General features: G+C 34.3%; 1 protein-coding gene across 2 annotated transcripts in view; it reads left to right on the top strand.

The window, feature by feature from the left end:
* Positions 1-26944, top strand: part of frem2b (FRAS1 related extracellular matrix 2b) — a 159810-nt gene that overhangs the window by 113382 nt on the left and 19484 nt on the right. For both annotated transcript variants that reach the window (XM_087283168.1, NM_001137661.1), the window contains exons 7-16: positions 10751-10900; positions 13441-13650; positions 13991-14188; positions 15539-15703; positions 18385-18567; positions 19603-19733; positions 19861-20016; positions 20116-20419; positions 22977-23108; positions 24314-24645. In XM_087283168.1, coding sequence (XP_087139294.1) covers positions 10751-10900; positions 13441-13650; positions 13991-14188; positions 15539-15703; positions 18385-18567; positions 19603-19733; positions 19861-20016; positions 20116-20419; positions 22977-23108; positions 24314-24645 — 1961 coding nt within the window. The remainder of the gene's footprint in view (positions 1-10750; positions 10901-13440; positions 13651-13990; positions 14189-15538; positions 15704-18384; positions 18568-19602; positions 19734-19860; positions 20017-20115; positions 20420-22976; positions 23109-24313; positions 24646-26944) is intronic.

Here is a 26944-nt window from a genome sequence, read left to right as displayed (position 1 = left end):
ACGGTAATTGCAGCTGGATACGGTAAAAATCACCCTCACATGTGCAGAGGAAGAGCCACATGTGAGTTATTGTAACTGTAAAACAAGAAGATACTTGTACCTCAGGATCAGGCTCACTAACACACTGCTTGATGTCAGACAGTGAATGTGTGCTGGGCTAATAAAGCTGTGATTATGGACCACTCGGAGAGAGAGGGATTGGAAGGGAGTATCCGGAGAGAGTGAAATGAGTGTAGGTGTCTGTCTGTCTGGAGCCGGTTATTAAGATCCAGTCTTCCGATTCTGGGTCAGCCTGGAGGAGTCGAGGCAGATGTCCTGTGGATAACTTGGTGATTGAAGGGATCCTGTTAGGTCTCGTTTTCTTACTCATCCAGTTGTGAATTCATGCAAAAATCGGCAGTAGTTAAAAAACAAAGGTTCTTCATAAGTCATTTTAACCCTCAAGCATCCCAGCAAGCATTTTTTTTTTGTTTTGAAGATAATAGATGTCTAATAAAGGTCTAAACATAGTCGTCTTGGCTAAAACAAGTCTAAACTTGGGCTGGCAGTGAAAATCTAATAGACATCTAAGAATAGGCCACAACTAGACTAGTTTTGGCCTACCCTTAGACGTCTGTTTGGTTTACACTGCCAGCCCAAGTTTAGTCTTGTTTTAGCAAAGTTGTCTGTGTTTAGATGTCTGTTAGATGTCTATTAAACACAAAATTGTTTTCAGTGTTTCTCTCTATTATCCATCTATTCATAATACATCAATCTCTCCCTTTCCATCTAGTCATTCATTCATCTATCCATCCATCAATCCATCCATCCATCCATCCATCCATCCATCCATCCATCCATCCATCCATCCATCCATCCATCCATCCATCCATCCATCCATCCATCCATCCATCCATCCATCCATCCATCCATCCATCCATCCATCTATCTATCTATCTATCTATCTATCTATCTATCTATCTATCTATCTATCTATCTATCTATCTATCTATCTATCTATCTATCTCTCATTTTATCTCTCACTATTTATCCATCCATTTACTATATGCATCCATCTATCTAGTCATTTGTTCCATCTAGCTGTCTCTTTCAGTGTCCATCAATTCATCCATTAATCCATCACTTTCTATCATGCATCCATCCAACTATCCATTCGCCCACCCACCCACCCAATCGTCTGTCTGTCCGTCCGTCCGTGCGTCTGTCCGTCCGTCTGTCTGTCTGTCTGTCTGTCTGTCTGTCTGTCTGTCTGTCTGTCTGTCTGTCTGTCTGTCTGTCTGTCTATCTATCTATCTATCTATCTATCTATCTATCTATCTATCTACTGTATCTATCTATCTATCTATCTATCTATCTATCTATCTATCTATCTATCTATCTATCTATCTATCTATCTATCTATATATCTATCTATCTATCTATCTGTCTGTCTGTCTGTCTGTCTGTCTATCTATTCATCTATTCCATCTAGCACTCTCTTTCAGTGTCTATCAATTCATCCATTTATCTATCTCCCTATCATGCATCTATTCATAATATATCCATCTCTCTCACCATTCATGCATCCATCCAACTATCCATCCATCTTTCGTATTGTAGCCCTTAATTGTTCTAGTGTGTACACATTCTGGTGTGATTTGAATTTTTTATTTTATTTTTTTCTTGAATTTATTTATTTAATTTTTTTGTCTGTGACAGTGCCACAGACAAATTTCTTACTGCAGTCTTTGATCGAATAAAATCTTTTCATTTGCACGTTTTTTTTTTGTTTTTTTTTTCAGATTTGAGATGTTTTTTTACTTAATTCTAAAAGTGCCTTTTTTACATAAGAGGCATATTTGACATTTATTTTTACTTTAGTAAAAAAATATTACAATTAGTTTAGACATGCAAAACTGCAAAAAACTTGTGACTATGGTGAAATCTGTTGGCTTACAATTGTATAAAAATCTCAAAATATCACTGTAACAATAGAATTTACATGTTGGATTTGTTTGATCATTAAAAAAAAAATAATAATTAAATACTGTAAGTTGGCGGTTCATTCCATTGTGGTGAACCCTGATAAATAAAGTGACTAAGACGAAGAAAAATGAATGAATGAATGAATGAATGAATGAATACTACAATTTAGATAATTTTCAGTTTAGATAAATAATAAAAATAATGCTTAGATTTTTAGATTTTGGTATTACCCATTCCTTTATTATGGGTGCCCAGAGAAAAAAAAATCCATTAAATTGTTACAATTTTGTGTTCAGGCAAACTTACAAAAAGCCAAGTCCTAAACTGCTCCAATAAAGGAAACTATATTTAAAAAGAGTCCTTTCTATGAATGCATCAGTATAAAATACACTACCTGACAAAAGTCTTGTCGCCTATCCAAGTTTTAGGGAAAACAACTAATTAATTTACATATAGTTTATAATTTGGTATTAAAAGTGTCTTATATGAAGGGCAAAAGCCTCTAGCTTACGCTTATTTTACAGAATTAAAATATAGATAAATAGAATATAAAGTCATGGTGCAGTGGAAAAGGAATTCATATTGTGAATGACTCCCATGAGCTTGGACGACTGCATCCTCACATCTCTGCAGTTACTCAAATAATTTATTAATGAAGTCATCTGGAATGACAAAGAAAGTGTACATGATACCAGAAAATAATAGATGTAGCTATTTGAAATATAAACGAATACAAGAAACTGTCTGCCTATCTTTCAACTTTCAAGAACATAAAAACACACAAGTGTGACTAAAATCTGTCACCTCCAAAGTACATAATATTTTTAAAAAGTGATCAGCAGTTCATAATTTTACGCTAGTCTACACTCACAGATTTTTACATTGTCAAGCGCTGCATGAATTGTGACGAGTTGAGCATTTTCCGCTGAATTAAAAGTGCCCAGGTGCCTTTTTCAAGAAAATTACCACAAATCAATTCAGACTCATTGGAGAGTTCCCGTGGAAATGTGTGCACTGTGTTCTCGCTGAGAAACACTTAGCGCTGCGCTAATGTCTTCTGCCATTTTCTTCTACCCAGAGGTCTTTGCTTTTTATAAATGCTGTCGCTCTGTGGGAATGTGAAGGAAAGTTCAAGCGCACAAACATGTCTGTGTGTGTACAGTAGATGTGTGAACTTCACACCAGACTCCCGGGGTACATTCTGCCTCTCTCCCTGGGCTAACAGCAAGTGGTTAAATCCATGTACACTATGCTATATATATATATATATATATGTGTGTGTGTGTAGATGATTTATGCATATACTATCATTATTTCCTATCGTTTAAATTTCATTATGTGGCTAAGTATGTTTTTAAATACTGTGCTTTTTTTTTAAGAATCATAAAAAGGGAAATTAACACAGCCTCATTAAAAGCCTTTTTACTCTTTCAACTTCCTCTAGTATTTATGTTGCTGTTTGAGCGTGAAAAAAATCCACAAAGCACAAAGGCCAGTTCAAAGAGATTTATTGTTTATATCAGAAAGTACTGTTTCTGTTTTCTTCTGTAGACGTCACATGTGGAATTTAAATCATTGTGGTCTAGTTGAGTTGCATTAGTGGAAAGGCAAGAGATGCTGCTTCACAGATCTAACATACTGGTGCACATGTGATCTATTTTTATTCATCCCTTTACATTTACAGACATAAACAAGATTCTGTGGATGATTGTGAGCATAGAAAACCATATAAGGAGTTTAAACTGATAGGGCTCTAAAACACATCTCTAATACATCTAAACCCTACTACCTTACTACTCAAACTATTAATCAGCAGTACATTAGTAGTTTGGGCAGGTGTAAAAGCGGATATCATACTTGTGTATTCAAATGAACCCTGATGCGGTTAGTTTGTGGTAAGAACTGACCTTGACCCGACTCAACTGCAAAAAGCACTTTGCTTTTTTGGACTATACCAGCTGCCGTAGTCAGCTGCAACATGCATTCCAGGATGAGAAAAAGATTTTGACACTTTACAGCAAACATGTGCTGCATACCAATTCTCATACTTATACTGCGGCCTAAAAGTGTGTACTTTTTTGTGAAAAATATATACTTTTGAGTGTGTAACAAAAGAGTATGCACGTTTTGGGACTTTTTGGGACTTCCTCATTAACAGATCCTTGTGTTGCTTAGTTATGAGCCCTGTCAAACATCCACATGTCATCCACATTTCTGTCATATTTAATTTCCTACCTTATTGGAGAAGCAGCAGCAGGTTAATCTCCCATTCACAAGTCTTTCATGCAGAGAAATCTCCTCAGGTCTTATGAATTCAGTCGTCATTGTCCAAACACGTCTTTATTTAAGTTCAGTATAGTTGTTGCAGATGAAATATAACACAGAAAATGTGATTTAAATATTTTCCAGTTGGATATATATTAATTAACAGTCATAAAAACAACTTTACAGAAGCCTCTCTACTTGACGGTTGGTCTCGCATGTCCATCATGTTTGTAGTTTGTTTACACTTTTCACCTGCGTTTGTAGTTCTAATCGAATTCACGTTCAACGTGCACTGTGTGCAGTATCAGCGGTTAGAGTATGGACGCTTCCACACTTTCAACTTTGACCGGAAATAGTAAACCATCCGGGAACCTTTGGCATACTCTTTTCAACATACTATGGTTTGGCACATAATAATTCTATTTTCAAATATTTACAACGGATAGTATGCAAATTGGGATGCAGCAATGGAGTTGTGAGGAGGTCTTGGTGTGAAACGGAAACGTACTGCAGGTGTGAAAGCACCCTTAGTCAATGGATTGTTAACACTGGAACTACCAGAATTCTATAACTTCTAGAATTACCATATCGGTCATTTTAATTCTCATATAAGACGTCATGTTTATACAGTATATTTACATTCAAAGCGTGCATTGAGATATTAAAATTAAGATTTAAATGTCTGTCATCACATTTAATGAAGTCATTTTATTTCAACAAAGTTATTAAATCAAAAATAATATTAATTATAAAAATTAAAAACGGTTAAAATGGCCGCCTGTGTAGTTCTAGTGATAATAATGAGAATTGTACCTTAAAATAAAGTGTGACCCAAATCGAAATAGTTCAACTTCCCTGCTTGTTTCAGCATTGTAAACTGTGAGCTATAATTCCAGAGAGTTGAAATAAGGTAACAGGCAGCTGTGTTCTAATGTCTCCTGGTTCTGTCCTGGTGAAAGTGTTTTTGGCTGGACTTCCTTTGAAGAGCAGCTTTTGACCAAAGTGGTCAAACGTGCTGGGAAGTTAAGAGCGAGCGTCAGAGCGAACAGGCCGGATCATTCAAGTTCTGCTAAGATAATGCATTAGTGTACCTTCCTGCATAACCTTTAAAGAAAAGAAACCCTCAGAAGTTCAAATTTAGCACGGTGGCAGACAGCCACATGGGTAACCTAATCCACTCAGTAAAGCGCCAGAGTTTGGGTTTGGGTCGTGTACGAGCCAGGGGTTTGCCTTTCAGTTAATGGACTTTGGTGCTTTGAAGCTCACTGTTTGTCCCTTTTACAAATGAACCTTATCTGATTGTGGGAGCATTGAGAGACACACAGCGAAACGCACACCCACACAACAAGCAAAACCAAAGCACTTATTTCATATCACCTTCCGATCGCCCACCGTACTTCACGTCTCTGCGGGGACAGTGCCAAGGCACATCATGCAATTATATTTAATGTGTCTCCAAGACCTAGATAACGTCGGAGATAACTGCCTCTCCGTTTTTCTGAAGTGCACACTTTATAATGGGATTTTCACCACATGAACAATTCAGGCTTATTTTCGCCCTTGGACTCAAAGCTCTAGGCAGTGCCTACAGATATATTTGCCCCTTGAGAGCTTTAGTGCAACTTCACACGATTGTAATGTGCGCTTTATTGCAGGTGAAGCACGTGGACTTTTTGGGGAGTTTAAGTTTAGCCTTTGATCATTAATGCAAGTTGTTCGTTTAGTAGCTTGAGCACATTAAACAGGAAACAAAGAACACTGTGTTATTACTGTTGCTCACACTTAGGCAATAATAATCAGCAGCATTATGAAAAGCACCACTTACATTATCATCAAAAGTTTGGGCTTGGTATTTTTTTTGTGTGTGTGGTTTAAAAAGTAGTCTCTCATGATCATAAAGGATGCATTTATTTGCTAGGAAATAGCATAACACTGTAGTGGTTTTCAGGATTCTTTGATGATACTAAAGCCTAATCCCTATTCTATTTTTTTACCCCTACCCCTACCCTTTGGCCCTTAAAAAAAGAGTATAAAGGGGAAGGGCTTTAAAACTTACCCCTAAAAATTGGGACACTACTACTGCATTTGCACATGTCATTATATGTCATTGCGATCTCTTGCTTCATATGAGATCAGACAATTGCGACTGCTGTAATTATTCCAGTAGCTTTATTTTTTGGTGTTTATCTTCAGGAATTCACTGAAGACATATATTATGTTATCATAACAATATAATGTGGCAATAAGATTGTAACTGTACTGCTCATTTACACAGTGGCCACATTCATCTATGTCAGTGGTTCCCAACCTTTTTTTGCCTGAGACCCCTTTTTCCCCCGGAAAATATCGTAAGACCCCTTTCCACATTTAAAGATATCATCGCTTATATAAGTTTGCAGTAATGATGATGAAAAAGGTTATTTTTAAACAAACAGAATGTTTATTCAAGTGGTGCTCACTGCAGAGCCATTTGGGCAGAGCTGAGCTACAGCGAGGGGGAGCTTGAGCTCTCGCTCCTCCTTTCTTGCACTTCTTCTACGATTGATGTCACTGGGGGTAGGGTTAGGGGTGGGGTTGGTGCACGCATTAAAACAGCTTATAGGAGGAGGAGCGAGAGCTCATGCTCCCCCTCGCTGGAGCTCAGCTCTGCTCAAATGGCTCTGCAGCGAGCACCGTCTCTGTTTATTACTATATCTAGATATGTTTATGCACAAATAATAGCCTAATGTAAAATATAAAGCAAACTATTAGCAGGCCATTTGTAACTGAAATAGCGTAAGCCTTTGGCCTTTAAATTGGCCCTTTTTGAAATTCAATAACAAAAATATCAGTATTCACAAAGGTGTGTAAGAGAAAACATAATATAGAATTACAATTTAATTCTTGCATGTTATTTGTTATGCTTTATCAATCAGTGTGAGGATTGCTGTGAGGCGATCCATTAAGACTGTTTTTTGTTTTTTTTTGTGGAGTACGGATTACAAATTTGTTCATTTTTGGTCAGCTAGGGCAGTGGTCCTCAACCTTTTCAGGTAAATTAGTGTTTTGTTGGTTACTAGGCGGGGGGTAACCTACAAAACACCAACCCCCCATCCCCCTCCCCACAGTAAAAATGTCAAGCGTTGACCGCTGCATTTTTTATTTGCACATTTTTTAAGTTCCATAACTATTTTCTTTTCTCCTGTAAAATCCAAAAAGAGGTATTAAGCAAAATGTCCCAGCTGCTCTGTTTAGTTAAATTCGGCTCTAAACATTCGAATATGTCATCTAGTGATCAGCCACAAAACATTTACTCAGATGACAAACCTGGCATGAAATGTTTGATAAAACATTCATTTTTCACCAAACTATTTCTGTCACTCAGACTGTTCACTCTGTCCCTGTCAGTTTTTTTGAGTAGTTTTCATGCTCGCTGGGTTCCTAATGTGCAAGCTGGAGCTTGAATAACCCTTCAGTGGTGGTTAAAATCATTCTGAAATGCTGAAGTGCTTCTATTTTAAGCTTTTTAATGGAAAAACTGCAATGAAAACAAACCCATCACTGAAGCACCTCATCTGACCTCATCAATGCATTCCATCCTAATGCGTCAACAGTTCACTGTTGGTTTAGGGGTAAAAATGAACCTGATATTTTGTTTTTATCACATCGCCTGGGAGGCCTTTATGCCACACAAGAATAAAACGAGAGGAAAAAAGTCTCGTCGCACATTTTGTTTGTTTTCTTAGGCTTTGACGTGCTTCCTACCGTGGACATATAGCAGCTTAATCTTCCTCAACACCTTCAGTGTCTTCTGCTCGATCAAATTCAGTGCAGAGCTTGCTGTCGTCCAAGAAAACACATTTGGAAGCTGAGTGTGACATAGACCTTTCACCAGCACATTGGGTGTTAGCGAGATATGAACAGGGATTTGTCACTGGATTGTAAGACGGGTAAAGTGTTAACTGCAGACAGACAGGTCTATGCTCGCCCATCTATCTCAACATCCTCCGTACCTTCTGTCAAAACCACATCAGACAGATTCTCACTCTTAAAGGGACATTCACACAAAAATGACAACTCTGTCATCATTTATTCAGCATCAGTCTAGGAATAAAGGTGTACAAGCTGTCATTGCGGCAGTACCTTTACAAAGAATCCACACTTTTACTTACAGAGTTCATATTGGTACCTTAAAAGGACATATTAGTACTTTAAATGTACCTCTTGAAATGTTTGGGTACTGATATGTTCTATTGAGGAACGATAATGTACCATTTAGGTACAAATGTGTACCTTTTGAAAGGGTACCACCCCAATGGCAGCTTGTGATTTCTGAAAGTGTATGATTTGTTTGATTATTATGACTGGTACCAGTTTGATGCTTACTAGTGAATAAATATAACCTTAAACAATACTTAAAGAAATAAAACAGTAAAAATCCCTCTTTTTTTGGTAGAAAAAAATTCAACAATATATTTAAATTTTGAAGTAGACAAATATAAAAATAAAAAAACAACCTATTTACAAAACGAATTCACAATAAAACCTCAGCCAGCTACAATGCTTTAATAAATAATAGTTGCAGTACTAATAACAGCAAAGTAATCAGTTTTCTTACCAGCTTAAAGTTTTAGCTCTTTGTGTAGAAATTTTACCATATTTTTCTTCTTTTGGATAATTTAAGGCGAGACTCTGGCTTAGTGATTAACACTGTCGCCTCACAGCAAGAAAGTCACTGTTTCGAGTCCCGGCTGGGTCAGTTGGCATTTCTATGTGGAGTTTGCATGTTCACCCCATGTTGGCATGGGTTTCCTCCAAGTGCTCCGGTTTCCTCTACAGTCCAAAGACATGCGCTATAGGTGAATTGAATAAACTAAATTAGCTGTAATGTCTGAATGATTGTGTATATATGTTACACAGTACTGGGTTGCAGCTGGAAGGGCATCTGCTGTGTGAAACATATGCTGGATAAGTTGGCGGTTCATTCCACTGTTGCGACCCCTGATGAAAAAATTGACCAAGAAGAAGGAAAATGAATGAATGGATAATTTGACACCTTTACTGACAAACTGCATACTACAGTACATTAAATGTTTTTGCACACTAAGCCAAAAACCCATGCACACAGTATAACACAAAACCTTGCACACTAAGTTCAAAGAATCTGTTGTGAAAAATTGCAAAACAATACTAAACAGAATCTGATGCTGTAAAATTTTGTGTACTTTGAAATGAATTGATCCTATCCCAATCTGTCTTTGTGTTTTGCACTTTGGAGGTGGCTTAATTTGTTAGATGCATTCTAAATTTTGGCATTCGCCTGTACGTTGGTTCAGAATCATCAAAACTATTGAAATTCTTGCTATTGATGCTAAAAAAAACCTGAAAAAAATCTAACCCATTGCAAAGATTTCAATGACAGATGAAAGTTTGGAGGACATGTGTAAATGTGATTGACACACTGTGAGGTTGTATTTATTTTTTAATGTGGAAAAATTTCCAATGAAAATTTCTGAACTTTACACTTATATTATTTAAATCTAGCTAATCAGTTTCTTTCTATAAAAAATCCAGTTTTCTTTCTACGTACTTGATTTCAATCGACATTCATGCATATCCTAGATTTTTACAGAAATATTTATATGTACCTCCTTTTATGTTAACAGTTTTAGAAATAACCAATTTAATTGCACTTTTGTTGCAACGTAGGGTCATTTTGAAAATGTAGCTCTATATACATTTCTGGAGATTGTGAATTATGTAGCCAGAAGTACGTATGGCTGCATTTGGTCTTTAAAATGAATGCTACGGGGCGATATGATGCCATTCCTTTTACTCGCTTACCAGCTGACTGCTTACCTTTGTATGAACAGCTTTACCCGCTGTTACCAGTTTGTCCAGTAGCTCGCCATTTACTGTGGCGGTCTTGTGACACTGAGTAGAGTTGACCTTGACGACGGTGTTTGAGTCTGGCAAAGAACGGTTCCAGAAAGCAAGACAAAAACAGAAGCCAAAAAATAAAATAAACAAGTAAATAACAGGGTGAGAATGTGGTAAAATGTGAAAACTTGGTAAAAACCAGACGAGGGCTTTTCTTTTTCTGGATTGCTTTTTAAAACTGTGGTAGGGTTTAGGGAAGTGGGTGGGCGGGCCAATCGGAGATTTTAAAAACACTTTTGGTTGGGTCAAGGGAAGGAGGAGGATGGTCAGTCGATTTTTTCAGTTATTCAGTTAGTCATTCGACTGTGGCGTGCAGATTTACGTGAGAACAGCAGGCGCGAATGGCCCTCATGAGAGAAATTTGAAATCTCTAAAAGCATACAAAGCGGCCTCTGGCGGATTTGCAAAAACAAAAACTTTAAAATAAATACCTCCTAGGACATATTTGGCGCTCTCCAGAAATGTATATAGGGGTACGTTTTCAGAATGAGCCTGGCTTGTTTCGATCTGTAAATATTTTCTTGCGTCTTGAAATTATTCATGCGATGATCATGTTTATATTATGTATATTTAATAACACCACCTTTCTATTATTCAACAGCTCCAGTCTTTTATTTCGGAGAAATAGACTACCATGTTGATGAGAGTGACGGTAATGTCGAAGTTCGGGTTTGGAGGACAGGAAGTGACCTTTCCAAAGCAGGAACGGTCACAGTGCGGTCACGAAAGACTGATCCTGTTTCGGCTGAAGGTTTGTATTGGGCAGTTTGCATATGTCAGTTCCTAGTGTTACATGCACTGGCACTTATATATATATAATTACCGTAAACACGCCAGGAATCTAATACTTACATTTCAAGCTTGCATTTCAAGAAATCCACACCACGAGACAATAATATGTTGCTACAGGCCCCACAGGCTTTACAACACCCACAAAAATAGACATCGCCACAGGACAAGTGCTTTACTGACAGGATCCTCAACACCTTTATCTAACATGATCTAGAAATATTAATGTTGTAGAAACATCCAGGACAGGCTCAGTCTTTTGAACACTTTCCAGACTGCTGTAAGTGTGTGTTTATACATTTTGCGCACACATTGTACTCTGCTCTGGTTCACAGTGTAGCTCATTCCAGCCACAAGTGTTCAGGTTGGAACCATAGTTCGCTTTATTAAATGTTTAAGGAATCTGTAAATTTTTAATGAGTCCAGCCGAAATAATAGATTAGCATGTAAGTGTCAGCTTATTTAAATAATGACATACACTGCAAAATTCAGCCCATTCAAATGTTATCACTCAATTGAATGGGTGTTATCAGTGGTTATCAGCTGATAGATATAGGCCAGAAGGGGCCTTAGAAGGCTGTTATCACCCATCCACATGGTTAATCAGCTATAGATTACATACAACTGCAGTTGAAAGTTAAAAATAATTATTTATATTATTTATAAAATTTCTCATTAATTGAATTTTATTAACGTCTACCCCAACCCTAAACCCAACTGTCACAGTGATGTAAAAACAGATCTGCATATAAAGCCTTCTCGATTAGTATAGCTCATTATGCATATGGATGGATAATAATAGCCTTCTGAGCCTACCAGTAAGCGCAGAAGGCCCCTACTGGCCTATATCTATCAGCTTATAACCACTCATAATCGGGTGGTAACATTCAAAGCGGGGGGCAAAAATACCTAGTCGAAATAGGATATTAATAAAGGAAATAGATATACTTTAAAAGGTTTGTAATTAAGGTAAATAAAAAAAAATCCTCAAAAATGTATACAAATCAGCCTCAAAATATGATTTTATATAAATATTCACTATTACTTTTTTTTATTACTTTTTAGATATCACAGTGTTATTTTTGGTATAAAGATCAGTTTCATTTTTAGGCTAGTATGAAACAGACTTTGCATAGCCTTTGCTTATTATTATAATAGATAAATAGTAAAATAGCTTATTGAACAAGAAAAAATGTAGAGTTGGTCTTGATTTCGTCCATCGTGAACTGATTGGATGATTGGTCGCTTGTTTATTGTTCATTAAGAATGTAGTGGCTATTCTTCCTGGGGTCCAACAAATAACTACATTAAAATAAAACAATACACTAAACTGTATTTTGTCTAACTAGCTCAGATCAGACCAACCTACGTAAGAACAATGGATAAAAAAAGAGATATTTTAGAAATGGAAAGAATAACTTATTGCCATCCAGATGAATACATTTGAAGCAATATGTAATTCAATTATAAGAATTTTACATAACTAATTTTACACATACATTTTTTTTTACTTCAACACCACATTGGTTTAAAATAACACTGTGCAAATGTCTTTCTTTTTTTTCTCTTTCGCTAATCTTTACACCATAACGATAGAGCCAATACCACAACCAAATAAAGGCAAATTTACACTAAACCATAACTAAAGAAACCAATACATTAATTTTCTTTTCGGCTTAGTCCCTTTATGAATCTGGAGTCGCACAGCGGAATGAACAACCAACTTATCCAGCATATGTTTCACACAGCGGCTGACCTTCCGGCTGCAAACCATGACTGGGAAACATCTATACACACTCATACATTATGTACAATTTAGCCTACCCAATTCACCTATACCACATGTTTTTGGACTTGTGGGGGAAACCAGAGCACCCAGAGGAGAGAACACCGGGAGAACATGCAAACTCCACACAGAATTACCAATTGACCCAGCCGAGGCTCGAACCAGTGGCTTTCTTGCTGTAAGGCAAACGTGCTACCCACTGCGCCACCAGAAACCAATACAATAAACATAATTTAAAATTCATTTAAAACATTTAAGGTAAAAAAAGTCAATTAAATAATAAAATTTTTAATGAAATCTGTATAGCAAATAAAAATATATACAAATGTATTCTAAAGTAATTCTGATATTTTGATCGCAGTTGTGACATAAAGTCACTGATCTATGTTATAAAGTGGGAATTAGTCATTTTCCCTTCAGAATTGGGCTATATGACTTACAAGTGTTCGATTAAGAGCAAATAAGTTAGAATTCAAAATAGAAAAGTGAGATTTGCTGGTTTATATTTGCCAGTTATGACTATTTTTGTAAATTGTGACATAAAAAATTATCTTTCAAGCTTAGTATTTTAGCCCATACATTTAACACAATAGAATCACGCAGTTCTTTGTTGTTTGTTTTGTGTCTCAAGTGCTAACTTTACTTGTGAGAACTGACCTATTATTATTATTTCTGCAATATTCTCTCCACTAACTCTCTGTAAACCTTTAACACAGCTGGTGTGGACTACGTTGGAATTAGCAAGAACTTGGACTTTTCCCCAGGCGTCAACATGCAGACTTTCAAGGTTACAATCCTGGATGACCTGGGACAGCCGGTGCTGGAGGGCCCGGAGAAGTTTGAGCTGGTTCTCCGAATGCCCATGAACGGCATATTAGGAGAACCAGGAAAAGCTACAATCTACATCAACGACTCCATCTCAGATTGTGCGTTGCCTTGAACTAAACCCTAATATGGATACAATCAATGTCCTTTAAATGACACTGTAAAAAATTCTTGCTGCCTTAACGTTTTTAGTTGAATCAAATGAACTTTTCTAGTCATCTTAACTTATATCAATCAAACTGACTAACTTTGCACAACTTAAAAATGTAGTTAAAACGTCATTAACATGTCAAAATAAGCTAAAAAATAACATAAAACATTTATAGTCATGACTTTTTGCCATATAATTTTTTAAAATGTATGAAAATGATCTTATGCAAGAAAAAAATCTGTAAGAATAATGATTATTTTGAACATAAAACATTTTTGTTTGTTTTTTAGTGCCCAAAATGCAATTCCGGGATCCTACATACACAGGTAATGAGAATGATGGACAGATCTCTGCTGTTGTGTACCGCAGTGGAGATTTAAGCTATAAGTCCAGTGTGCGCTGCTACAGTCGTCAAGCATCAGCACAAGTCATGATGGACTTCAACGAAAGGCCAAACACAGACGCCTCCACCATCATCTTTCTACCAGGTATTATTATTATAGGGTTATTATTAAAGGGTTAATTTATTCCAAAATGAAACGACTGTCAAATTTTATTGTACTTACTGTACCATTATGTTGTTCGAGAATAATACTTTGTAATCATCCAAGTTTATGTTATAGAGCTATGGGGAAAATGTATTAGCTTTAATTTGTGTTGTTTTAACATGATGATTCATTTTAATCAGTGAGTCGTGAACTGGAGATACACTCTGACTGACTCATTTGAATCAGTGACTCATTTACTGTATATTTACTCTGACCAGCTCATTTTAATCAGTGAATCATTAACTGTAGACTCACTTTGACTAGCTAATTTGAATCAGTAAGTGGTTAACTGAAGATTCACTCTGACCAGCTCAGTTGAATCAGTGTGTCATCAACTGTAGATTCACTCTAACCAGCTCATTTGAATTAGTGAGTCATTGAATGTAGTTTCAATCCAACCGCCTTATTTGAATCAGTGAGTCGTTAACTGTATATTAACACTGACCAGTTTATTTGAATCTGTGAGTCGTTAACTGTAGATTCACTTTGACTGAGTCATTTTAATCAGCGAGTCGTTAACTGTAGACTCACTCAGACCAGCTCATTTTAATCAGTTAGTCCTTAACAGTAGACTTTAAGATTTGACTGGCTCATATAAATCAATGAGCGGTTACCCGTAGACTCATTCTGACAAACTTGTTAGAATCAATGAGTCATTTACTGTAGATTCACTCTGACCAGCTCATTTCCTTCAGTGAGTCATTAACTGTAGATTCACTCTGACCAGCTAATTTGAACCAGTGAGTCATTAACTGTAGATTCACTCTGACCAGCTAATTTGAACCAGTGAGTCATTAACTGTAGATTCACTCTGACCAGCTCATTTGAACCAGTGAGTCATTAACTGTAGATTCACTCTGACCAGCTCATTTGAACCAGTGAGTCATTAACTGTAGATTCACTCTGACCAGCTTATTTGAACCAGTGAGTCATTAACTGTAGATTCACTCTGACCAACTCATTTTAGTCCGTGAGTTATTAACTGTAGATTTACTCTGACCTGCTCATTTGAATCATTGAGTTGTTAACTGTAGGCTCAACTTGACTCTCTCATTTGAATCAGTGAGTCGTTAACTGAAGACTCAACTTGACTCTCTCATTTGAATCAGTAAGTCGTTGAATCAAGAACAGATTTAAAATCAAATTTGTTCAATACATAAAATAATTGTTCAATATGATTTGTGAAATGAACAGGTAAACTGTCAAGATTCAGCTTGTTGTTGAATCAGACAACCTTGATATTTGTCATGCATGCTAAAAAGTGTCTCTTTCTTTAAAATGGCTGTGCAGGAGAGGTGGAGAAGCCGTGTGTCCTCATCCTCGTGGATGACACTGAACATGAGGAAGACGAGGAGCTAAGGCTGGTTTTGGGAAGCCCCAAAAGTGAGTCTCCATTCGGAGCCTCCATTGGGGCTCAGAATGAGACTCTCGTCAAGATAAAGGACGACGCTGACAGTAAGACTTTTATCTCACACTGTCTTACATTTCTGTACCCGCTTGTGTCGACTGTTATCTGTCAGAGTCCTAGAAAGTATGTTCTCAATTTATTCACATTCACATATTTAAGATGTATTATCCAGGGCCTGAAATTGGGCCAGATGCAAGTAGAAATAAGCATTGGAGGGGATATATAATAGTGTTGCTCACCAATTGGTAATTAGAATAGAATAGAATAGAATAGAATAGGACAGAATAGAGTAGAATAGAGTAGAATAGAATAGGACAGAATAGAATAGAATAAAAAGGACTGAATAGAATAGAATAGTGTAGATTAGAATAGAAAAGGATAGAATAGAGTAAAATAGAATAAAAAGACAGAATAAAGTAGAATAGAATATTGTAGAATAGAATAGAAAAGGACAGAATAGGATAGAATAGGACAGAATAAAATAGAATAGAAAAGGACAGAGTGGAATAGAATAGAAAATGACAGAATATAATATAGTAGAATAGAAAAGGACAGAATAGAATAGAGTCAAATAGAATTGGACAGAATATAATAGAATATAAAAATGACAGAATAGAATAGAATAAAAATACAGAACAAAATGGAATATAATAAGACAAAAAAGAATATAACTGAATAGAATAGAAAAGAACAGAATAGAATAGAAAAGGAGAGAATAGAATAGAAAAGGACAGAATAGAATAGAAAATAATAGAATATAAAAGGACAGAATAAAATAGGACAGAATAGAATAGAATAGAATAGAATAAACAATACAGAACAAAATGTAATATAATAAGACAGAATAGAATAAAACTGAATAGAATATAAAAGGACAGAATAAAATAGAAAAGAAGAGAATAGAATAGGACAGAATAGAATAGAATAGAATAGGACAGAATAGAAAAGGATAGGATAGAGTAGAATAAAATATAGTCGAATAGATTACAGTAGAATAGAATAAAATAGAGTACAATAGAAAAGAGTAGAATAAAATAGAGCACAATAGAATAGAGTAGAATGGAATAGAAAAAGGACAGAATATAATATAATAGAATAGAAAAAGACAGAATAGAGTAGAAAAGAAAATAATTAAAAAATACTTAACAAAATAGAAAAGAAAAATACAGAATAGAATAGGACAAAATAGAATAGAAAAGGACATAATGGAATAGAATAAAATTGAACAGAATAGAATAGAATAAAACAGGACAGAATAGAATAGGGCAAATATAATAGAGTAGAATAGAATAGAAAAGGGCAGAACAGTAGGACAGAAAAGAGTTGAAAAAGTTAATAGAAAAATACATAACAAAATAGATAAGAATAAGACAGAATAGAATAGGGCAGAAAAGAATAGAAAATGACACAATATAATATCATAGAATAGAATAGAATAGAATAGAATAGAATAGAATAGAATAGAATAGAATAGAATAAAGTACAATACAATAGAGTGGAATATAAAAGGATAGAATAGAACAGAAAAGGACAGAATACAATAGAAAAGGATAGAATATAGCATAATAGAATAGAATAAATAGAGTACAATAGAATAGAGTAAAATAGAATTGAGTAGAATTTAATAGAGTAGAATAGAAAAGGACATAATAGAATAGAAAACGACAAAATAGAATAGAGTAGAATAGAATAGAGTAGAAAAAATTGAAAAATACAAAACAAAATAGAATAGAAAAAGACAATAGAATAAAAAGGACAGATTAAAATAGGGCAGAATAGAATAGAGTGAGATAGAATAGACTAGATTAGAGTAGAATAAAATAGAGTAGAATAAACTAGAGTAAAATAAAATAAAGTAGAATAAAATAGAATAGAGTAGAATAGAATAGAGTACAATAGGACAGAATAGAAAAGGATAGAATAGAACAGAATAGATTAGTCAAATAGAATAAAGTACAATAGTATAGAGTAGAATAGAAAAGAGTTTAATACAATAGAGTAGAATAGAATTGAGTGTTAAAATATCTGTTAATTAACTGTTTTCATATTTTGTGTTTTTTTGTTTGTGTTTATTATTACCAGGTTTTTGTACTGTAATATACAACCCCAACCCAGACAATACATCACTTTAAACTATTAAAAATGTCAATTAAAGTCACTTTTTCAAACTTTTTAATGTCAAAAGTTATTGGAGGAATAATCAAAGTCCCATAATGCAATTCAAAAGCATAAATGGGGAAAAATAAAAATCAAACTTGAATCACAAAATACAGAAAACTGCTAATTTACAGATATTTTTTACAGTATACAATGTTCATTTGTAATATTTATTGTACAGTACAATATTTATTTTACAGTACAATATTTATTGATGTAAAAATTTATTGATGTCTGCCATTTGCAAGTGTGGCAGAATGATTTAAGCACTGTATTTATAGAGTAATATTGCTTTCTAAATAAAAAAAAAAACCTTTTTCTAGTCATTTTAACTTATATCAATCAAACTAACAAAAGTTGAACTTAGTGTAACTTATTAAAAATTGTTAAAACCTAATTAAATTACTAAGTGAAAGTTAGCTAAACTTTTATTGTTGTGACTTTTATTCTATAATTTTTTACAGTGTATATAGAGTAAACTATTTTATCCTCTGTGACTGCAAGCTGATTGGTCGATATCAGTCTTGACTGAAGTGATAATGCATTTCTGACATCCGTTTTATTCTCTCAGAGGCCATAATTAGGTTTGGAGCCACCAAGTTCAGCATCAGTGAACCAAGTGAGTCGGGGCAGGTTTCAGTGGTGAAGATCCCGGTGCAGAGGACAGGAGACATATCCAAAGTGTCAGTGGTCCGGGTTCACACAAAAGACGGCTCGGCTACCTCTGGAGAAGATTATCATCCTATTTCTGAAGGTGACAACAGCACAAATCACTAGGCAATCTCAGGAAAACATGTCAAGATCCTGTCAATGTGTTTTTTAATTTTAAGCTAATTTTAGGACCATTAAGATCTTTTTATGTGAGTTTTACAACAATAAAAAGATTTAACTTCCACATTCATAGTATTGTTATAAAGTACAATAAATTTTAAAAAATTATAAAATTGTATGGATTAAACAAATCATTTTCATTAATTGTTGCTTAAATACATTGTTGTAGGAGTTGATATATTTGCATAATTTAGGCTAGTTTAACATAAAAAAAATAAATTGAATTATTTTTCTATTTATATCAGCAGAAATGAGGTAAATATGTAAATAAATACTGTGAATACATTTCTATTTGATTTTACGTAAATTAGGAAAATATAGCATGTTGCTACAATTAACGGTCCATTTGGAGTTTGGATACATTTAGGTAAATAAACAAACATTACACTTAATAAAGTTTTTTCTCTTTAAATCATGTATATGATTATATGAATTCATAATTCAGCATAAATTAGCAAAACATAACAAGTACTATTATAAATAACGTTACAATGCAAACGATTGACTCACTTATGTCACCAATGTCAAGCAGAAGCACTTTGACCATCTTTGGGAATCATATAGGAATATTATTTAAATTGTGTGTTTTTAAATATGTATTTTTATTTTTTTAATGTATTTTTTTTATTATTGAATTAATTTATTATTTATTTTTCAATGTTTCCATTAATTATTATTTCTATTTTATATATATATATATATATATATATATATATATATATATATATATATATATATATATATATATATATATATATATATATATATATAATGTTATAATATAATTATATATATATAATATATATAATATATAATATATATATAATAATATATATATATGTTATTGTACGCCATATATTTTTTTGTCCCATCACACTTTATAAAAAAAGGATTTGTCAAAAAAAACATATGAGTTACTCAGTCACATGTGATAAAAATGACAATTTTCTACCTGCAGATGTGGAGTTTAAAGAGGGAGAGACTGAGCACATCGTGGAGGTAGAGATTCTGTACGATGGAGTTCGAGAGATGAGAGAAGCCTTCACCATCCACCTCAAACCTGATGACAACATGATAGCGGAGATTCAAGTATGACAATATGCTGAAATAAGAACAAAATGCTGAAATAATCTGCCTGTGCTACAATCGAAATAGCAGGCCTGTTTTTATTAGATCCACTCTGTGCTTAATGTTTGCTGCTTCTCCAAACCTTCAGGTCACCAAAGCCATCATCTACATTGAGGAAACCAACAGTATGGCTGATGTGACCTTTCCCTCGGTGCCGGTGGTGGTGTCTCTCTTACAGTATGATGATACCAGCAGGACTAGAGAAACTCAACCAGCTGCTGGATATCCTGTCGTCTGTGTCACGGTGTGTTCACTATATGTAACACTCCTTCAATCCTGTATGATTTGTATTCATTTATTAAATAGAGCATACATTTTTTTTTTATTTCTATATTTATTATAGTCATGCAACCCCAAGTATCCTGACTTTGACCGAACGGGCTCTATCTGTGTTGCGGAGAACATCAACAACACCCTGACCCGGTACCGTTGGCTAGTCAGTGCCCCGACAGGGCCCGACGGTGTGACCAGCCCCATGAAGGAGGTGGATTTCGACACCTTCTTCACCTCCTCCAAGACCATCACATTGGACTCGGTGTATTTCCATGCAGGCTCACGTGTGCAGTGCGCAGCTCGAGCTGTCAACTCTAATGGGGATGAAGGCCTGGAGCTCAGCAGTCCCATCATCTCCATCAGCCAGGAGGACGGTGAGTTTAGCACAGCATACAGTACAGAATTAGTGCTGATATTAAGACAGTTTCTGGGCAAATAAATGAGGTGGAAAGGAACGTGGCTGTCTGATTTAATTTTCTGATTTAATTTTTCTCCAGAGCTCGGCATCATTTGATCATGATAAAAGTTTTATATGCCTGTTTTATTTTTAAGTGAGCTCTATGGGAATGTTTAAAAGGGTTTAATGTTAGTAAAGGTTTCCCACACTTAAATTTTAATTTTGTTTTCATTTTGGGTACTATTTTCTAACCTCTTTCTAAACTTCCCATATGGAAATCTAATACAAATGTATGCAAATGACATATATATATAATATGTCATATATGCAACATATATACTGTATTTAAAAATATTGGCAAATGTGGCTGCTTTTACAGCAAAAGTGGTCACTTTCTTTTTTTTCTACTATTGGAATAACAAATATGTACATATATACAGTATATGGTGATATATAAACAAAATTAAAGCTAATGAATTTGAACATACAGTATATGGTCATATATAACAATATATATATAAAATTAAAGCTAATGTATTTGAACATATACAGTTGAAGTCAGAATTATTAGCCCTCTGAATTTTTTTCTTCTTTTTTAAATATTTCCCAAATGATGGTTAACAGAGCAAGGAAATTTTCACAGTATGTCTGATGATATTTTTTCTTCTGGAGAAAGTCTTATTTGTTTTATTTCGGCGAGAATAAAAGCAGTTTTACATTTTTTTAACACCACTGTAGGGACAAAATTATTAGCTCCTTTAAGCTATATTTTTACTTGACTGTCTACAGACCAAACCATCATTATACAATAACTTGCCTAATTACCCTAACATGCCTAGTTAACTTGATTAACCTAGTTAAGCCTTTAAATGTCACTTTAGGCTGAATAAAAGTGTCTTGAAAAATATCTAGTCAAATATTATTTACTGTTTTCATGGCAAAGATAAAATAAATCAGTTATTAGAAATTAGTTACTGAAACTATTGTGTTTAGAAACGTGTTGAAAAAAAATTTGCTCTCTATTAAACTATTAAAATTGGGGAAAAATAAACAAGCGGTCTAATAATTCAGGGGGGCTAATAATTCTGACTTCAACTATACACACACACACACATACATACATACACATTTCATGCAGTATTTCAAAATATATGTAATATATATGTGAAACACAAATATGAACTTGTATGTCATTATTATATATATATATATATATATATATATATATATATATATATACGTACTGTACTCCATATAACTGATTCTAGGTAGACTCATTGTTTGCTACAGCTCCTTAATTACTCCCTCAGACCATTTAAGATGTGTCTGACTGCTTCAGGTAATTTTAGAGTGGAAATTTAGAAAACATTTTGGCATTTGTCATCTAATGCAAGTGCATTTGTGACCTTGATCAACAAAACCATCCTTAGGGTATTATAGAAATTTGACTTTAAAGTTCTTAGTAAAGCATATTACACATCAAAAATGAAGTTTTGATATACTTTTAGGTTTTTATATAAGACATTTGCTTAATTGCTTTTTATGGAAGATAATCTTTACTTAGGGGAGGCAGTGGCGCAGTAGGTAGTGCTGTCGCCTCACATCAAGAAGGTCGCTGGATCGCTAGTTCGAACCTCGGCTCAGTTGGCGTTTCTGTGTGTAGTTTGCATGGTCTCCCTGCCTTCGCGTGGGTTTCCTTTGATTAAATTTAATTAGAAAAAAAACAAACGTCAAGGTGCAAACATTTAGACTTTAAAACACCACGAATGACTGAAAGCCATCTGGGTGCTCCGGTTTCCCCAACAAGCCCAAAGACATGTGGAATAGGTGGATTAGGTAGGCTAAATTGTCCATAGTGTACATACTGTATGTGTGTGAATGAGTGTGTGTGGATGTTTCCCAGTGATGGGTTGCAGCTGGAAGGGCATCTGCTGCCTAAAACATATGCTGGATAAGTTGACTATTCATTCCACTGTGGCGACCTCGCATTAATAAAGGAATTAAGCCGAAAAGAAAATGAATGAATGAATTATCCTGAAAAGGATTTTTTTCTGCATATTGTGCTACCCTAATTCTAATTGTGCAGCATAAAAAAAATTACAAACTAATTTGGTTTCCCCCCAAATATACCAGTGCAACACAAGACTGGTTTTACTTACAAATATGGGTTCTCAGCAAAAAAGGAAAAATTTCAAAGCCGTCAAAGTTCATTTTCTTTTACTTTGGTATCTTTCACATGACCAATGCACACTGAAATAGTCTTGAACACACTGGGGTCTTATAGATGGAACTTTCTTTGAACTACCTAATCATTTGATATCATGAAATATTAATAATCTGCATAATATGCAGGCTTTTATTAGGGATTGCTTGATGTGTTTCATGAAAATGAACCATAGTTTTGTTATAGAAGAATGAAGTAACCATGTTTTCTGCTGTACTGATTACCACTTGTATAGTAACAGGTTTTCTTACATCATGTTTTCATGACACAGCCCCTTTAAGCTCCTGCTATTTTTTTTTCTATTTGTCAGGTATGTGCCAGCCTCGGGTTGTTGGCACAGTTGGAGCAGAGCCTTTCTCTGCCAGGCTGCGCTACACTGGAGCAGAAGACCCAGACCACCCAAACCTCATTAAACTGACTGTTACCATGCCCCATATCGACGGTCAGTACACCCGCTTGTCAGTGTACTGAAGTGGAAAAGCAGAACTCTACATTGAAAAAAATATGCACATTTTGCATAATACATGGATTTTTATATTGTATAAATTATGTTATTATTAGTAGGAGGAGGAGGAGGAGGAGGAGGAGTTATTATATATCTTGATTTAGGGTTTTACATCATTTCAATCTCTTATATGTTTCACCATTTTCCTGTGGTAATATACTTTTTTAAAGCACAAATATTCTGTGTGGTCTCAAAATTAATATTAGACTTTAAAACCTGCCTAAATATATTTACAAATTGAAAAAGTAAAAAATGTTTTGTTTTAAATTAACTTTTCTATTTAGAATAATTTGAATGTAATTTAGTTGCTAAACAATGCTAAACTTTTCATTTTAGTTTCTATTTTAAAAAAATGACAGATCATTACATTTTATTTGTTGTTTTTCAGTTACAGTGAGTTATTTTAGTATTATTTCTATACTGTTACTAATGTTTTTAATTAACTTTTAGATTTATATTTTTAATGTCATTTAGTTAAAGCAATGTTAAACTTGTCACTTTTGCTTAGATTTTGTTTTTATTTAAAAAAAAAAACACAGATAATTACAAATATTTTTGTGTTTATTTACTTACACTGAGTTATTGAAGTGTTATTTCTAAACTGTTAATTTTGTTTTAAATTATAATAACTTTTATTTTTAGGTTTTAATTTGAATGTAATTTTAGTTAAAGCATTTTTAAACTTTAATTTCTGTTTAATGTTATTTTATTTAGTTTTTAAGTTTTTTTGTGATGCCATAAAAGTGGCCAAAATCATTTTTTGTTGACAGATAAAACTAGAGTTTAAAGTTTTTTTTTAAAACATCATTACATCATTACCCTTCCATCATTACACACTTCATTTTACCGGTTAAATAAGTGCATTATCCCGGTAATTAAAGTGCACTTATTTTTGGGGGGGAATTTTCAGTGTGAACGCACTATTTATACTGCAAAATGGCGTCGAATAGTGCGTAAGTATGCAGTTTGGGACTCGCCTACAGTTTTAGTTTAGAATAACAATGTTTAGGGAAAGGGGTGGTTTTTTTTTTGTTGTTGTTGTTTTTTTATAATGTGAAACACAAATAAATAAATAAAAAACCTTGAACAAAAAGAATAACAATGCTAGATCAGTTTCATCATTCTCCTCTTTCTCTTCTTAGGTATGTTACCTGTGGTCTCCACTCGGCCACTCTCCAACTTTGAGCTGACACTCAGTCCAGACGGCACCCGGGTAGGAAACCATCGCTGCTCAAACCTGCTGGACTACACAGAGGTGAGGACTCGCTTCGGCTTCATCACTGATGCCACCCGCAATCCAGATGCCATCGGCGGGACGGCACCGTACCAGTACAGCACAGCACTCAGAGCTCAAAACACCCTGAGGTTCTATAGAAACCTGCATCTGGAGGCCTGCTTGTGGGAGTTCGTCAGCTACTATGACATGTCTGAACTGCTTAATGACTGCGGAGGAACCATCGGCACTGATGGACAGGTGAGGGAACACAGGAAAACTGCTTTATATTTCTGTTGACACACAAATACACATTATATAAATGCTATTATTCAAAATTTAGTTTTTGTTAGGGCTTTTAAAAAGAAATTTGTATTTATAATCAACAAGGACAGAGTAAAACAATCAAAAGTGACTGTAAAAAATTTTAATGAAAAAAAATATATATTAAACAACACAACAGTTTGTAGTGTTTTATAATAAAAAATTATGACTGTGAAAAGGGATTGGGGGCAGCACGGTGGCTCAGTGGTTGAAAAGGGATTGGGGCGGCACAGTGTCTCAGTGGTTAGCACTGTCGTCTCATAGCAAGAAGTTTGCTGGTTAGAGTCTCAGCTGGGTCAGTTGGCATTTCTGTGTGGAGTTTGCATGTTCTCCATCTGTTTGCGTGGGTTTCCTCTGGGTGCTCCGGTTTCCACAGTCTAAAGACATGCGCTATACAGTAGGTGAATTGGGTAAGCAAAATTGGCCATAGTGTATGAGTGTATGTGAATGTATGGGTGTTTCCTGGTATTGGGTTGCGGCTGGAAGGGCATCCGCTGCATAAAACATATGCCGAAATAGTTGGCAGTTCATTCCGCTGTGGTGACCCCTGATACATAAGAAACTAAGTCAAAGGAGAATGAATGAATTAATGAATTAATGAATGAATTAATTAATTAATTAATAAAAAGGTAATGAAAAACTTATATAAAAGAGACAATTTCTGTTTTTGTCCTGAGTAGCGTAAAAGCAAACATGATATTGATTTTGTAGTTCTGTAAATATTAGGTTAACATTGTGTTATATTGTAGATGCAATATTATCTATTTAGCTTTTTTTCTCTGTTTTTACTATAAAAATATTACCTATAAATTCATGCAGAACATTCAACATACAGCGGTGTTTCCTTACTGAATGAATCCAGCATGAGTTAAGTAAACCAATGATCAATTTTAAACAAAGGTCTGTTTCCGTCATTGATTGACTGAAGTCAAATGAATAAAAGTAACTCAATAACTTTCTTATTAGTTAATTTACCGCCACCTAGTGTCAGTTTTAGTTTCTCGTGCAGAGGAATATTTTGTAAATCAAAATAGTGTTTTATTTTCACAATAAATAAGTAAATATATTTTTAAATATATTATTTTTATTATTTGTATGTACATTTATAAAATTAAAAATGAAAGGATAGTCCACCTCAAAAATTGTTTATCCTTTACTTATATGTGTGTGGTTTTTAACCTATATGAATTTAGCTGTTTTTAATTTTATCATTTATAGAATGACCAAATGTTTTTAATAAATGGTCTGTAAATACATTTTAAATACCAATTTAGGGCAAATTCTGGAGAGAGAAAAAACACCACTGTTGCTACACTGAAAAGAATTATTAATTGGATTTAGTGCATTTAAGGTAAGTAGTTGGAAACAGTATATTTACAGTATATCAGCTGAATTTAAGGAAACAAATTAAGTTGAACATTACTAAATATAATTAGTTTGTTTAAATTCAGTCCTTATAAATTGTTTGCAACCAATTCACTTAAAAATATTTAGTAAATCCAGTGAATAATTTTTTGCAGTGTATGTCATTTTATTAATTCTATTAATCCATAATAATAATAATAATAATAATAATAATAATAACAAAATAATAATTTTACGAAAGAAGCAAATCTGCATCTTGAATTATTACTTAATGATTATGTGACATTAAAGGCTGAAATAATGATGCTGAAAATGTAATACCTACAGTGGTGGAAAGAGTACTGAAAAATCATACTCAGGTATAAGTAAAAAATAAAGTAGTGACTGCAGGTTGAAGGAGAGTAGTGGAGTAAAAGTACTGATTCTGCACTAAAAATGTACTCAAAGTAAAGTAAAAGTACATTTTTAAAACTGCTTAGTAAATTACAATTTCTGAGAAAATTATAATTTTATAATTTATAATTAGTTACTTTACAGTTTACACCACTGAATACCTTTAATAAATGAAAAGAAAAAAGCAGTCATTTTTATTGTTATAATATTTCATAAAACCACTGGGGGGAAAAACTACAAGCACTTAACCTGTCCTTGTCTGTCTTTGCTTTGTCTCAGTGTCAGTTTAGCAATTTATTTAATCCATTTTAAGGTTTAGACTCCTGCACTTGAAATATGGATCCCCAGTCTTTGCCAAACATATTAAAGTAAAGCCATTTTTTCCACAGTTGTAAGATCACATCAATCCATTATCCTGTGGCGAAGTGTTTTAGCATATTGGCCGAGGCATTTGCTTTATGTTCCTCTGTCTCCCCCT

Source organism: Danio rerio, chromosome 15, assembly GCF_052040795.2.
Source record: "Danio rerio strain M-AB ecotype USA chromosome 15, GRCz13ab, whole genome shotgun sequence".
Taxonomy (NCBI): domain Eukaryota; kingdom Metazoa; phylum Chordata; class Actinopteri; order Cypriniformes; family Danionidae; genus Danio; species Danio rerio.
The sequence above is the reverse complement of the archived record's forward strand: the minus strand, read 5'-3'. Positions and strand labels throughout refer to the sequence as shown.